Source organism: Spizellomyces punctatus (genome assembly GCF_000182565.1).
Source record: "Spizellomyces punctatus DAOM BR117 chromosome Unknown supercont1.24, whole genome shotgun sequence".
NCBI classification, from domain to species: Eukaryota; Fungi; Chytridiomycota; class Chytridiomycetes; order Spizellomycetales; family Spizellomycetaceae; genus Spizellomyces; species Spizellomyces punctatus.
The window spans coordinates 53,552-67,640 of NW_015971560.1; the positions used below are offsets into that span (position 1 = coordinate 53,552).

The following is a 14,089-nucleotide window of genomic DNA, read 5'->3' on the forward strand; positions in this document are numbered from 1 at the left end:
CCCACTTCATATGCTCTGCCATATGCATGTATATATACAAACCCTTTGTCCATTTGTCCGGTGAATACATCGATACAGGTGTTAAGTTTGCCAACCATCTCCCCACCTTCAGACTCGAATTGTCTTCTCTGGCAAATTCCTCGGGCATTTGGCGCCTATTGTGGACCCTGGAGTTCTGATCTATCAAAACCGCAGCGACTTCTTGCACTCGAGCTTCCAGAGAATGGGCATCCAAGAGAGGTTCAAGCTACTGTCACGCGAGGCTCACACCATAATTGCTACGACATACACGCACCAAGCCCCCACACCATGTCCCTCTGCACATGCAGAGCAGGCAGGAAGCTCCTGCAAGACTGGCTTGGATTTCTAGTCTGACTGGGGACACCGAGTCAATGTGCAAACTGTCAACACATTTTTGAGCTGCACTGCAGCCTGTCCATGGTGAGGTACAGGACAAATCAGTTGGGCAGCCAGCTCCAATACTAGCCCCTGTGGCCACAGCTGCAACTGTAGCTAGTTCTTGGTGAGTGTAGCTCCCATAAGGAGTACCTCTGTGGCTGTAGCTGCCCTGCAGCCTGTTGATGGTGCATGCAGGACAAGGCAGCTGCAGCTTCCCAGTTTGCCAGCTCCAATAGTAGATCTGAGGCTACAGATGCAACTGTAGCTAGTTCTTGGTTGAGTGCCATCCTTATGTAATGGATTTCTGGATTATCCAATTGAACCAATCTCATAGCTAACCAATGATTGGTTTATCAGATTGGTTCATTCCAATGTGATTGTAGTGGCCACTTATCTCAGGAAGCTTTGAGTCCTCAGCTTGTCATTTCCTTTGGCCATTTGCAAGCATTCTTCATCTCACCAGCAGGCATTTCACACTCCATACATTGCCCTGAAGGTTGACTCGGTGTGTTTCCAAGAAAACAAACCTTGTAAGCCAATACACGCGTGTAGATCACTTTCTCACATCATTTGAGAATGGTTCTCCTAACATGCCCAGCAAACCTGCCGCAGATTTCTCTACATCGCTTTGTGAAGCCATACCACTCTTTGGCGGAGAGTCTTGACTTGTCTCTCTGCTCTGAAGGAAGAGAGACATCGTATGGATGACCTGCCAATTGCGAGGAATTCCATAGCAGATTGAATCCTATAGTGAATCCCCAAGTGGATGCCATTGGCCATCCCATAGTTCCAGCAGGTAAGCATTGCAAACAGCTTCATTAGAACGAATGAAACGGCATGTGTCAAGAAATGGGGAAAGATGTCTCCATTTCGCAGATATTGGAGGATTCGGTGCATGAATACACCATCAAATATGTCCAGACTACTAGTTGAACTGTGGACTGATGTTTATCTCTACTAGGAAAACCGCGTTCCATACGCTATTTCCTCAACCCTTTTTCGTTGGCGTAGATTTGCAGTCTGTTTGGGCATATGGAAATTGACCGTCGATTGCCTCGTGGCAATGTTTTCAACCCGGATAGCGAAGACCAGGTACAGGGCGCGTGGCTACGGGAGAACCGCGATGTTGTTGGCACAACAGTCATTGCTCCTCGTCGATCTAGCAGAGCAAAGCGGTCAGCATCTCAAATGCGAAGAAGCTCTGATGGTAGTGGTGAAGCCGCAGTGGAAGAATCGGATTCTCCAACTTTAAAGCGAATTAAACGGTTACAAGGTTTGCTGAGAGATGCGAGAAGCTCCAGCCCTTCAACTACCACAAGTAGCGACGATCAGTTGTCCCCTTCTGGCCCTCTCGCACCACAATATACCGATACGACATTGATGCGTATTGCTTGTGGACCTTGCGACAACAAAGAGTGGGAATCACTAAGCGATGCAGGTCGACCTCACGCGCAATCTTGTCAAAACCACGAACCCCCAAAGATGCGCAAAACAGATGCTGGCGCCACGACCTATCAACCATCTCCGACACCCGATCGACAAGGAAAACGTAAGAAGCGGGTGCAAGTAATGATCGATCTATGGGTGCCATATCGGACGGTCGCGAAAACAGAGAATACCCGGAGACAGGGTAAGAAGAGCGCACACGTCGATGATAATCCTGAACGGCGAGTCACCAGAGCGTCTGCGCGGCGGCGGAGCACGGGCGCGGGAAGCGCTACTACTGACGAGGATGCTGCTCTGGAAGCATCTTCCGAACCAACGCCAAAAGATGCGCTTCGAAATTTGGCTCCTGCTGTGTACGGAGCATTTGCTTACGCCCAGACGAAGAAATGGGGCATATGGGATAAGATGTGGAGACAAAGGGAACAACAGCAGCGGTCCATGGGGAAGCACATCGTGACAGAATCGAAGGCAGCTCGTACCAAGCCTGTCGAAAGAGAATATTTTTTTGCTGCAAGTGCGTGCCTGCTTGGGTTGCAACGTTTAGCACTTATGCTGAAAAGTTAGGGTTGCCTGATTAGAGCGCGCATATTATCACACAAATCTTGGCCTTTTGGATTCTCCTGGGGCACTCCTAGCGGAAAGCAAAACAGGCAAGGGGTTAAACACGGATGAGATGAAAAACATTCTCGATACGCAAGGCTTCGTGTACGAAGTCAAGGGCCAAAAGATTGCCCCCAAGGGACCTAAACGAGGGCTGAGCCGCATTCTTGAGTCAAGGGAATGTGGCAGTCTTGCTCCTGGTAGCTCAGGGATAGTGACGGTAAGTCTAAGAACATGATGTATCCACTTGATTGGGAAAGCCCTTTGCTGATTGTACTTACAATCTTAGCTGATGGCAGCGCGTAGCATCCATCGTTTCCGCCAAGTTGCATCTCATCAGCTTGGTAGTGGGCATACGTCCGCGTTGCAATTCGCAAGAGTTCCCTTCGACATTGATGGCGAGCGGATTGAGCATCGCTTAATGCTCGCATCGTCACATTTGTCAGATCAGTCCACACAGTACAATAAGCCAGGAACAGTAATCATGTGGGATGTGGAATGCGCAGGATGGGAAGACTCGAATCCCGGTAAGATTCCGTTCATTTATTTATAGTGTGCTACATGAGCTTATAACGACCTAATTTTTATTGTAGAGTTGCTCCGGGCTGTCGGTGAAGCCGATGAAGCCGATGTAATTAGATCGCACACTTGGACAAGTCCAGATGGTCAAGGTAAGTTCATTTTTTCATTCTATCGTTCGCTGGTCCTTATACCTGATATGAATTTCATTCACATTCACATAGTCCTATCCTCAAATGTTATGGACTTGACCTTTGCGACCGACGGTGCGTTTCTCTTCACTGCAGCTGCCCAAGATCCCGTTGTCAAAGCGTGGCAGTCGCAGGACGGCACGCTATTTCAGGAGATGAAAATGAAGGCAAAGGGTAGATGGGGAGATCGTAAGTTTCGGTCTCGTAGCGTATAAGATTAAATGTCACGTTCACCGTCTCCTCTTTTAGGCTCACCACGGTATCGCAACATGGGCATGCAAAAACTTACAGTGAAGCCATCCTCGTCGGATTGCGTAGTGGCGGGCGCGGGATATGATGGATCAATTAGGGTCTTTAGCATGTGGGCCAAACCTGCGGGGGCTGACGTGACATGGGGATATCATGACATGAGCCCAGATCTCGAGGAGGTCGAGAAGTACGTGGAACCTCGGCTGCCAAGTGTGTACTTAGAACTCATGAATTTTGTTTTCTTATGTCAGGTCTGGCGACGTTTTTCGTGTCGCTACTGATGTGGCATTTGGGCATGACGCTTCCAAGAAATATCTTATCGGAGGATTTGAAAGATTTCGAGGAGGTCGAGGATCAGGCCAGGTTTGTCGCGTGTCTCGCACGTGCGAAGAGTTTCGAGTCTCACTTACTTACTCTCGGCGCGCGTCTAGGTCAAAGTCTATGACTACGAAGTCGGTTCTCTGATCGGCAGATTTGACATTGGCGAGAATGCGGTAGCAACGCTGCGTGTTTCGCCGTTGGGTAAGAAACCAGTCCAGCCCATGTTGGACCGATATTTTGTCTAATAGAGAACGTCGTATATTTGCAGGTAGCTCGCTGCTAGTAGGGACAACAGGCAACGCGCCATTACCAGGGGAAGAAGAAGCCGATTTTCAAGATCAGGGAGACGGGAAACTACGTCTCTTTGATCTGCGTAACGTGGGTCAGTCATCTGGGGGACTGAGCTCAGTTCTCACTTTCAACACGGATCAAACTGATCACAACGTTGTTGGATTCAGGTATGTTGGTTGCTCATGTTGCACCTCCAAGGAGTTTAGCAAGAGACACTCACTTTGCTACTGGTGTATCGTTGATCAGTCCGTGCGAACATTACGTTTTCTCCTGTAGCGATCCCGATGGGACAAACCGCAAGCCCCATACTGTAGTCTTTGACCGACGACATCCCAAAAAGCCCCTGTTGTATAGCCCTTTGCGATTGGAACATCATGGTATGCTTATCCTCTTTACGGTCCGGTTTAGCCAACGTTAATCAGAAAATGCTAGCTCCTCCGCGCGGCAACTCTGGTGATGGCGTCACCTGTGCTTACTGGACAAAAGGTGGATTACTCCTGACGGGGGGCCAAGACGAGATGGTACTCAAAATCGATGGTAATCCTGGCCCATTCCTGTATTAACCATCTAATGCAAACTATATAGGTACGCGTGTGGGATGTGCGTCGAGGAGACCCACTTGTACGTGTTTTGGATGGACACGCTGGCCCGGTAACAGCCATGGCAATGTCGCCAGGTAAGAATGCTTGGAAGATAAGTCTGTGAAGAAAGAAAACGAGCAGACATTTATACCCCGTGACAAATTCTACAGACGAAGACTGGTTAGCTGTCGGAACAACCACTGGAAAGGTTCACCTATGGACAATGCAGGATCAGGAACATTGTGTGAAAATGTGGGATGACGCTGTTGGGAGGGGAAGACGGTTGGGGGAGATTCAGGTGGCGTGAAGAATTCGCCCGCATTTTTTAATTAGCGATCTGGAAAGTTTTTGGCCATGCAGGGTTTCGATATATGGCGGACTTGCATGAAGAGTAGTTGATCGATTTGAACAAAAATGGCTGCTTTGTTTTGTTGCATGCCTTGGAAAGATGCATTGGCAAATATATGAACAATAGTGTGGTAACCTGTTTCAACGATCTTTTTATGAATTTTGCTTCATATCACATATCACGTATTCCGCTTGTTCATTGCGGTGAACAAGAGAAAAAAGGCAGACAGATCCCCTTTGTGTATCTGATGTGATAGAACATACGCCAAACCAGCACAGGAAATGCCAAGTACGGCCCAGCAAATCCATTTTTTGAAGCCAGGATGTTTGAGCGAATACCATAGCGTGATATCAACGTAAGTACCGTAAGGTTAGTAGTGCGCAATCTTCGTACCAATAGGACTTCTAGGTAGGCAACCGCAATGGAACTCCACGGATTGCTGCCGCATATTCAACAATTCTAGGTGCAATAATCTTTGCGTTGTGACGAACGCGTCCAATACGCGCTTGGTAATCAGATACATACCGCGTTTCGCGTTTCTCGCGCGGTCTTCCATATTCTTCGTGTTCTTTGTGTTTTCGCGCTCGCGCCTTTGAAAACTCTACACGTGCGTGACAACAGTTCTACACGTTCCCGACGCTCAAGCATAAAAAGGGGACTGCTCACCCTTCTCCCCGCACCCGAGCCGACCGCATATTTTGCAAATCGAGAAACAGCGACTCCATTCATTGTGGACAAACATTGTGAGTATTTTTGTTGCAGCACGGATTGTATTTATCATCTTTTACAGGAAATGCGCAACCCACGAACGCCAACCAATCTATTTACACGAGTTGAAACTCTCTCCTCCACCTGCAAATAACGCTACTATTCTCTCTTTCCACGCACAAAGTGTTCGTTTTCCTCTTTCAAATGTCATTCCTCCTCCGTGTCTTCTTGGTCGCCATCTTTGTCGTCGCTCACGATATCCTCGTTATCCTCTTTACCGACCTCTTTACGAAGCGTTCTCCAATGACTGCCGAGTAGCTTGTGGTCCACACCTCTGAGCTTGTTAAAGATCTCCGCGATTTTGAGCCAGTTTGTGCCATGCTCTGCGACGAGGGATTTGATGAGATCGTCCTCGTCCTTTGTCCAAGAGCGATTTGGTGCCCTCTGTGTTCAACAAGAGTTTTTGAGAGAAGGTCAAAAGGAACAAGGCAAGTGTCGACATGGTTGTTACCTTTTTCTTTTGGGGGCCATTTTCTTCGGCTGCACCGCTGTTTGTGGGCGGGTTGATTTTGCGTTTTGCCATGGCAGGGACAATGGTAAGTTAAAAACAATGTTTGGGACTTGATGAAAGCAATGCTTGACTTTGCAGATGAAGCGAACGATGGAAAGGGTAAGCTATAGATAGCTGGGCAATGCACAAATGTGAAATCAAGCTTATTGAGCCAAGTCACGTTCTGACAACTGCTGCCCAAAAAGACTGCCCGCCCCGGTCGGGAAGCTACACACTAGTCAACTGAGTCACATTTGGCAAAAGAAGCTTTTACCACTCTTTTGCACAGATGAATACATGTTAGGGACATGGTGTCTGGATGAGGCTACACATCTCGTGCGCTTCTGATGAGGATCGCATTGAAAAGATGGGAATGAAACCAAAACGCACGAGCATCGTTTTCCATACGTCTTTGCCCAATCCTCCTTCCTCAACATGCATCAGACTGTTCAAGCTTCGGGCGATGATTACGCTAATCATTGCATAAGCATATTACCATATTTTGTCCGAAAGATAAACGAGGAAAACACGGCCCGAGTGTTGCCATGGTAATAAACCAATATCGGATAAAATCGGATGTTATTATGTAAATAGAGCCAATGAATGGAATGAGTGGCGAGGGTCACGGAAAAAAAAACAGGTATTTGAAGCAGCCAACGTATTTCAAGCCTTTTCTTCCTTTCACCTTCCAAACTCTTCCCTCCTCCTTTCCCCATCAGAAACCAAACGCAATGGCTGAGAAGAAGAACGACACCAAGTCCTTTGCCATCGATTTCCTCATGGGTGGTGTGTCCGCCGCTGTCTCCAAGACGGCTGCTGCCCCCATTGAGCGTGTCAAGCTTCTCATCCAGGTGAGTATCGCAAACAGAGTTGGAAGTGGGTGGACTGTCCACCGGTATCTAGCACAACGCGTGGAATGGAATGAGCAAGTATCCACGTCGCCAAGCTGGCGTCGGCAAGATGAGAGAGCATCTGTCCATCTGTGTTACGCGTTGCTGCAGCCTACCCGTGCTGTCCTGTTGACGAAATTTGGCTTGAACATAAATTCTGACCTTGTTTTCTTTTGGTCAACAGAACCAGGATGAGATGATCAAGCAGGGCCGCTTGTCTTCCCCCTACAAGGGTATCGGTGACTGCTTCTCCCGTGTCATCAAGGAGGAGGGTACTGGTTCATTGTGGCGTGGAAACTTGGCCAACGTTATCCGGTACTTCCCTACCCAGGCCTTGAACTTTGCGTTCAAGGACTACTTCAAGAGGATGTTCGGTTTCAAGAAGGACAAGGACGGTTACTGGAAGTGGTAAGCAGTTGCGATATGACGTGTTATATTGTATGTATCGGATTAGTTCATTGACGTTGGGATGTACAGGTTCGCTGGTAACCTTGCCTCTGGTGGTATGGCCGGTGCCTCCTCCCTCTTCTTCGTGTACTCGCTCGACTACGCGCGTACCCGTTTGGCCAACGACAACAAGTCTGCCAAGAAGGGTGGTGAGCGTCAATTCAACGGTCTCATTGACGTCTACCGCAAGACCCTCGCCACCGACGGTGTTGCTGGTCTCTACCGTGGTTTCGTCATCTCCTGCGTTGGTATTGTCGTGTACCGTGGTCTCTACTTTGGTCTTTACGACTCTATCAAGCCTGTTGTAAGTTGAGAAGCCGCCCTTTTTATGTGAAGGCTGTTCGCTCTTTTGGTTTGCTTGTTGGAATTTTGGATACTGATATTTGCCGTTCTACTTTACCAGGTTCTCACTGGTAACCTCCAGAACAACTTCCTTGCTTCCTTCCTTCTTGGTTGGGGTATCACCATCGGTGCTGGTCTTGCATCGTACCCCATCGACACTGTCCGTCGTCGTATGATGATGACATCTGGTGCTGCCGTCAAGTACCGCAGCTCTGCTCACGCCTTTGCTGAGATTGTCAAGAACGAGGGTACCAAGTCCTTGTTCAAGGGTGCTGGTGCTAACATTCTTCGTGCCGTCGCTGGTGCTGGTGTGCTCTCTGGTTACGACCAGCTTCAGATCCTCTTGTTCGGAAAGAGCTACGGATCTGGCTCTGGTTAAGCGGAGGAGCGGGAGAGAGTGAGATAGGATAATTTAGCATTGCGCTTGTTTAGGCCCCATTTAGAAATACACGTTTAACACATTATATACCTAGTTGATATCTAACACGACAGATGGGCAGGCATCTCATACGACTTGGCCAAAGGCAAAAGTTGGGTATTTAAAAACAAGACGAGCATATTTCCCCAAGTGTTTTCTCCCAACATTTCGCTAGTGATTTGCATGAAGCCTCACTTTCCATATCTTGGTTTAAACTCCTTTGTGACGCATATGGTGATCTCCACAAGTCAAAAGTGCACATGCATCTCTCCATCTAAAACCACAATGATTACATGCTGCTAATGCCCAAAAGCTAAAATCACAGAATGCATCTCAAAAGTTGTTGAAATGAAAGGCCGAAATTTAAGGTCGTGCACGTGACTTACCGCAGTGTGGCGCCATTCGTTCGCCCGCCTGTTTCAGCCTTGGGCTTTTGTCTCCACACACACAAGCAGGTTTTGCATGATTGGCATGCCACATTGCGAATAGACACACACTAGGGCCACTTACTGCCTGACAAAGGCATTCTGGAAAGGGTCGCAGAGAGTTTAGTCAACGAACGGCGTGGGTTCACAATCCAAACGAGCAAAGGGTGGGTCCGTGTGCTTTTGAATTGTGATCACCCACGGGCTTTTCCATGTTTACGTTAGTTTTCCTCTGGAGCAGACGCAGAAAGTCTTGTTCAAAGCACCCATTTCAACGCTGACGGAATTCGTGTTGGCTTCTTGATTCCTCTGTCCCATTTTGTTGTCACCATTTAGAATCTCACTACAGTGGCGTACCCAAACGATTCCCGTCGACCTTGGCAACAACTGTCATCTTCTTCGCCTGTGCCACGCGACAGTACAGCCTCGGAAGCTTCTTCGAACTACGAAGACCAGCCATACGTCCCGGAGCAGTACCCAGCTCCATACACTCTTACTAATCCGCCGCATTCCCGCTATCCAACGGACGCCACAATGATGATGGAGGAGATTGATCTGCATGATCGGCAAAGGGGCGGGGTACCGCAGGGTGCGACCTCGGTGACAATCTCGGATCCAGAGGCAAAACCTTCAAAGATGGCCTCGGATCCGATGGGTACCGGTGGGCCACCTGCTGATGATGAGGGAAATGGTAAGCTGCTGATGAATATGTGAGAGCGCTATGGGATGAGGAAGATGGTGGATACTCAATGGATTTGAAATCAACGTGTCTGATTCGGTATCCCTCTCCTTTTTCCGTTTCAAGGTACATTGAGTAGAGCAGCAACAGCAATCGGCAACTTCATGTCAACACTAGAACGGGGCGGGGGACAAAAGGAGGAAGAGCGAATCATTTATCTTAACGATCCAATAAAGAACTCGCAGAGCAAATACTTGCATAATAGCATCTCGACCGCAAAGTATAATCTCGTCACATTTTTACCCAAATTCTTGGCCGAACAATTCTCGAGATATGCAAATTTGTTCTTTTTGTTTACTGGCATTATCCAGGTGGGTACAATTCTGTTTCGCCTGATAATTGCGTCCAACAATAGCTGACTGGTCATTCCAAAGCAAATCGGCGACCTTTCTCCAACTTCTAAATTCGGTACCCTCGTCCCTCTGGGCATCGTGCTTTTTGCATCAGGAGTCAAAGAAGTGGTAGAAGATACAAAGCGACATCGGCAGGATGCGGAAGTGAATGCACGATTTGTAAAGTGTTTAAAAGGATCCGAGTTTGTACCGAAGCGGTGGCGAGAGGTTCAGGTTGGGGATATTGTAAGGATTGAGAATGGAGAGTTCTTTCCGGCGGATTTGATCCTGCTTAGTTCAAGTGAGCCGGACGCGTTGTGTTATATTGAGACTAGTAATTTGGATGGGTGAGCAATTTTGTCTTGGGCTCCTCTGGTCTTTGATGGAGAATCTGAACATTGCTGTTCTGTTTTCAGAGAAACGAACTTGAAGATTCGCCAGGGTCTGACAGAGACCGCCGATGTCCTTACCCCTGAGGCTGTTGCTCGACTACATGGTGAGTAGAAGCCTTCGCCCGCGTCGGCACTAGCCAACTACGTTGCCTTGGACTTACATACTATCCACCTCACAGGATTGATAAAGTCAGAGCAACCAAACAACAGCCTTTACACGTACGAAGGACTCTTGCGATTGGGAAACAAGTCCATTCCGCTGGATCCACAACAACTACTCCTCCGAGGTGCCCAGCTGCGAAACACGCGCTGGGTATATGCAATTGTGGTGTTTACTGGACATGAAACCAAATTGATGCGAAACGCCACTGCTGCGCCTATCAAAAGAACTAAAGTAGAGCGTATGGTAAACACTCAGATTATTTTCTTGTTCCTCATTTTGTTGGCTATGGCCGTTTTTTGTTCGATTGGAGCCCTTGTCCGACAGGTATGGTTTGATCCTACTGCACGGGATTGTGGCACCGCCTGCATCCGCAGCTTGTTAACCATTCTCTGCTAGTTAAACAATCCATTTGAAAAAACCCTTTTATTGTACACGTCCAATGCGTGGGCGATGTTCCCTCAGAATATCCTCACATATATTATTTTGTTTAACAACCTGATTCCACTAAGGTAGGTGCAATTACATTGCTTTGTGCTTTCGTTGCTGCTTATTCTTTATGATACCTAACTGTGTCCGCACATTTACAGTTTGATTGTCACCATGGAGGCGGTCAAATTCGTTCTTGGTGGATTGATCAACACCGATCTCGATATGTATCACGAAGAAAGTGATACTCATGCCGTTGCACGCACGAGTTCCCTGGTTGAAGAGCTCGGGCAGGTGGATTACATATTCTCCGACAAGACGGGCACCCTGACGAGGAATATCATGGAGTTTAAGATGGCTAGTATAGGAGGGGTGGCATATGCTGATGTGGTACCCGAGGACAAGAAGATTAGAGTGGATGAGAAAGGACATGAAGTGGTGAGTTTTGTGCAGACGGCATAATCTATCACCGTGTCACAATTGACGCTTTGATATTCTGTACAGGGATACTACGATTTTAAGCAATTGCTGGAGCACAAGAAAACGCATGCAAATGCGCCATTGATCCGAGAATTTGTTACTTTACTTGCCGTGTGTCATACAGTCATCCCTGAAGTGGATGAGGAAGATCCATCCAATATCATATATCAGGCCTCGTCGCCCGATGAAGCAGCGCTAGTAAAAGGCGCTCAGCAATTGGGCGGTTTTTTCCATGTATGTTTCTGTGCCTTTCCGATCATTCTTAATGTGGACTAATGGTAAATGCATTTCAAAGACGCGTCGACCAAAATCAGTCACCATCAAACTGGACGGTCGGGATCTCGAATACGAGGTTCTCAATGTGAACGAGTTCAACTCTACGCGAAAGAGAATGAGTTTACTTGTGAGGACGCCTGAGGGGAAGATCAAGCTGTATATTAAGGGTGCCGATACTGTGATTCTGGAACGATTGGCCAAGGAGGGCAATGGCTATGTCGAGCAGACCTGCGGGCATTTGGAGGTGTGTTTGTTGCTCCGAGGACATTATCCGTTAACTATGGTATGAGATACTCATGTGAAGTTTAGGAATACGCCACAGAAGGTTTGCGAACATTGTGCATTGCCTACCGTGATATCAGCAACGAAGAGTATGCCAAATGGGCCGGAATCTACGAAAAGGCAGCTACAACAATCAACAACCGACAAGACGAGCTCGATAAGGCTGCTGAAATGATTGAAAAGGACCTGATACTCATTGGTGCTACCGCCATTGAAGACAAGCTACAAGATGGTGTCCCAGATACGATTGCCACACTGGCCTTGGCTGGGATCAAGATTTGGGTGCTCACAGGTGATAGACAGGAAACGGCCATCAACATTGGGTACTCATGCAAGTTGCTGAACTTGGAGACGAGTTTGATTGTGTGCAATGAGTCGACCCATTTTGAGACAAAAGAATTTTTGGAAAAGAAACTCTTGGCTGTCAAGGCCGGGTTAGGCATGGGAGCCCCGATGCGTCGAACGACATGGTTCGACCGACTATTGGGTAAAAAAGAGCGTCGATTTGACAAGGATGCAGAAGTTGATCTAGAACCTCTTGCCCTCATCATTGATGGACGGACTCTGGACTTTGCCCTCGAGGATGACATCAAGTTCACCTTCCTCGAACTTGCTACCCTTTGCAAGGCAGTCGTATGCTGCCGAGTCTCACCCCTTCAAAAAGCCCTGGTCGTCAAACTGGTCCGCAAAAACGTTGACGAGAGCGTTACACTCGCTATCGGAGACGGAGCCAACGATGTGGGCATGATTCAAGCAGCGCATGTCGGGATTGGTATTTCTGGGCAGGAAGGTTTACAAGCTGCTCGATCGGCCGACTTTGCCATTGCACAGTTTAGATTCCTCCGCAAACTGTTGTTGATCCACGGTGGATGGGCCTACGCGAGGATGAGCAAATTGATTTTATACAGTTACTACAAGAATATTACCTTGTACCTGATTCAGCTGTGGTTCGCGATTGATAATGGGTTCTCGGGGCAGGTGAGTCTCATTGTGCGATTCTGTCTCTCCTGTGGAGCTAGAAGAGCTAATTGTACCCATTTCTGTGCATCACAGACATTATTTGAAACATGGTCTTCTGTCTCCTCCTACAACGTCCTTTGGGCGGTCGCACAGCCGATCGCTATCGGCATCTTTGATCAATATGTTAGCGCCCGCATGTTGGACCGTTACCCCCAAATGTACAACCTCGGCCAGCGCTCCATCTTTTACAACCACAAGGTCTTCTTTTCATGGCTCGTCAATTCGTTCTACCACTCTGCGATGGTCTATTACCTTTGGCGGGCCGTTGTATGGAGTTCCGGTGGTGCGATTATGGGCGACGGACGTGTCGCAGACAACTGGTCCATTGGGGAAATGGTGTATGCGACGGATTTGGTAGTGATTGGATGGAAGGCTGCTTTGACAGTGGATATCTGGGTCAAGTTTACATGGGTTGCAATCGTGGGGAGTGTCCTACTATTCTTGGTCCTGTTCCCTATTGTAAGTTTTTTGATGGTTTGCCCTCCTTCGGCTGTTTATTGGTTTACTGACATTGCGGATTTGTATCCACAGTACGCCATCATCGGCCCACTCATCAAGCTCTCTCCAGAGCTGTTTGGAATTAACCAAGCCATGTTTGGCAATGCAGTGTTTTGGCTCGGTCTCCTCCTCTTCCCCATCGCCGCCAATCTCCGCGACTTTACATGGAAATAGTACGTATATCCTCATTTTTCCTCAAAAACCAACATGAAGCATTTGTAACTCATCTTTCAATAACCCTCCAAAAAAACAGCGCAAAACGAACCTACTTCCCCAAATCCTACCACATCATCCAAGAAGTCCAAAAATACAACATACCTGATTACCGACCTCGCATGGAATGGTTCCGTAAAGCTGTACACAAGGTCCGAATGATACAGAGATTGAAGCGACAGAGAGGTTTCGCGTTCAGTCAGAATGAGAGTGGTCAAGCTGGTTTGATTCGGGCGTATGATACGACGAGGTTTGTGGTTTTTGTTTTTTAAACTTGTTGGCTTGACGCTGGTGATTTATGTTCTTTTTTGTTAGACGAAAACCGAGAGGATAAAATGCTTGACATTGGATTCCACCATACAAACCCTAGGAAAACAAAACAAAAAAAAAAAGAGAAACTATTATATACTATATTTCCTTCTTTTTTTTTGTCGTGATATCTGCTCTAGTGTCTGATGCCGCTTTCTTTTTTTTTTTTTTTATATACTGTGTTTTTTTCTGCTTGGCGTTGCGATAAAAAAGAGTTTGTATATTTTGCTATT

At 47.5% G+C, this 14,089-nt stretch overlaps 4 protein-coding genes across 6 annotated transcripts; 3 read left to right on the plus strand and 1 right to left on the minus strand.

Moving 5' to 3' along the window:
- Positions 1–823: 823 nt before the first annotated feature.
- SPPG_08667 lies at positions 824–5,084 on the plus strand. Of its 2 annotated transcripts, none has more exons than XM_016756815.1 (15): positions 824–929; positions 998–1,195; positions 1,361–2,359; positions 2,424–2,665; positions 2,735–2,972; positions 3,039–3,116; positions 3,189–3,344; positions 3,405–3,591; positions 3,656–3,767; positions 3,836–3,926; positions 3,994–4,183; positions 4,263–4,393; positions 4,449–4,537; positions 4,602–4,692; positions 4,768–5,084. In XM_016756815.1, exons 3-15 carry the CDS (start codon positions 1,432–1,434, stop codon positions 4,902–4,904), a joined length of 2,670 nt encoding a protein of 889 aa, XP_016603948.1. In that variant the 5' UTR covers positions 824–929; positions 998–1,195; positions 1,361–1,431; the 3' UTR covers positions 4,905–5,084. The 2 variants fall into 2 exon arrangements, with proteins under 2 accessions (XP_016603948.1, XP_016603947.1); XM_016756814.1 differs by having other exon boundaries at positions 1,012–1,195.
- A 549-nt stretch (positions 5,085–5,633) lies between these two features.
- Positions 5,634–8,451, plus strand: SPPG_08669 (the record flags this gene model as incomplete). 2 transcript variants are annotated; one of them, XM_016756817.1, is made up of 5 exons in its annotated part: positions 5,634–6,844; positions 6,924–7,055; positions 7,279–7,502; positions 7,572–7,845; positions 7,945–8,262. In XM_016756817.1, exons 2-5 carry the CDS (start codon positions 6,936–6,938, stop codon positions 8,260–8,262), a joined length of 936 nt encoding a protein of 311 aa, XP_016603949.1. In that variant the 5' UTR covers positions 5,634–6,844; positions 6,924–6,935. The 2 variants fall into 2 exon arrangements, with proteins under 2 accessions (XP_016603949.1, XP_016603950.1); XM_016756818.1 differs by having other exon boundaries at positions 5,634–7,055; positions 7,945–8,451.
- Positions 5,862–6,354, minus strand: SPPG_08668 (uncharacterized protein; the record flags this gene model as incomplete). Its single annotated transcript, XM_016756816.1, has 2 exons — positions 6,166–6,354; positions 5,862–6,098 (listed from the first exon to the last, which is right to left on the minus strand). Exons 1-2 carry the CDS (start codon positions 6,235–6,237, stop codon positions 5,862–5,864), a joined length of 309 nt encoding a protein of 102 aa, XP_016603951.1. The 5' UTR covers positions 6,238–6,354.
- A 291-nt stretch (positions 8,452–8,742) lies between the features above and the next one.
- Positions 8,743–14,032, plus strand: SPPG_08670 (phospholipid-translocating P-type ATPase, flippase). Its single transcript, XM_016756819.1, has 15 exons — positions 8,743–8,893; positions 8,968–9,417; positions 9,532–9,776; positions 9,840–10,144; positions 10,214–10,293; positions 10,369–10,676; positions 10,749–10,861; positions 10,940–11,216; positions 11,283–11,492; positions 11,554–11,778; positions 11,844–12,794; positions 12,870–13,295; positions 13,368–13,507; positions 13,588–13,797; positions 13,863–14,032. Exons 2-15 carry the CDS (start codon positions 9,261–9,263, stop codon positions 13,879–13,881), a joined length of 3,666 nt encoding a protein of 1,221 aa, XP_016603952.1. The 5' UTR covers positions 8,743–8,893; positions 8,968–9,260; the 3' UTR covers positions 13,882–14,032.
- The last annotated feature ends 57 nt before the right edge of the window (positions 14,033–14,089 follow it).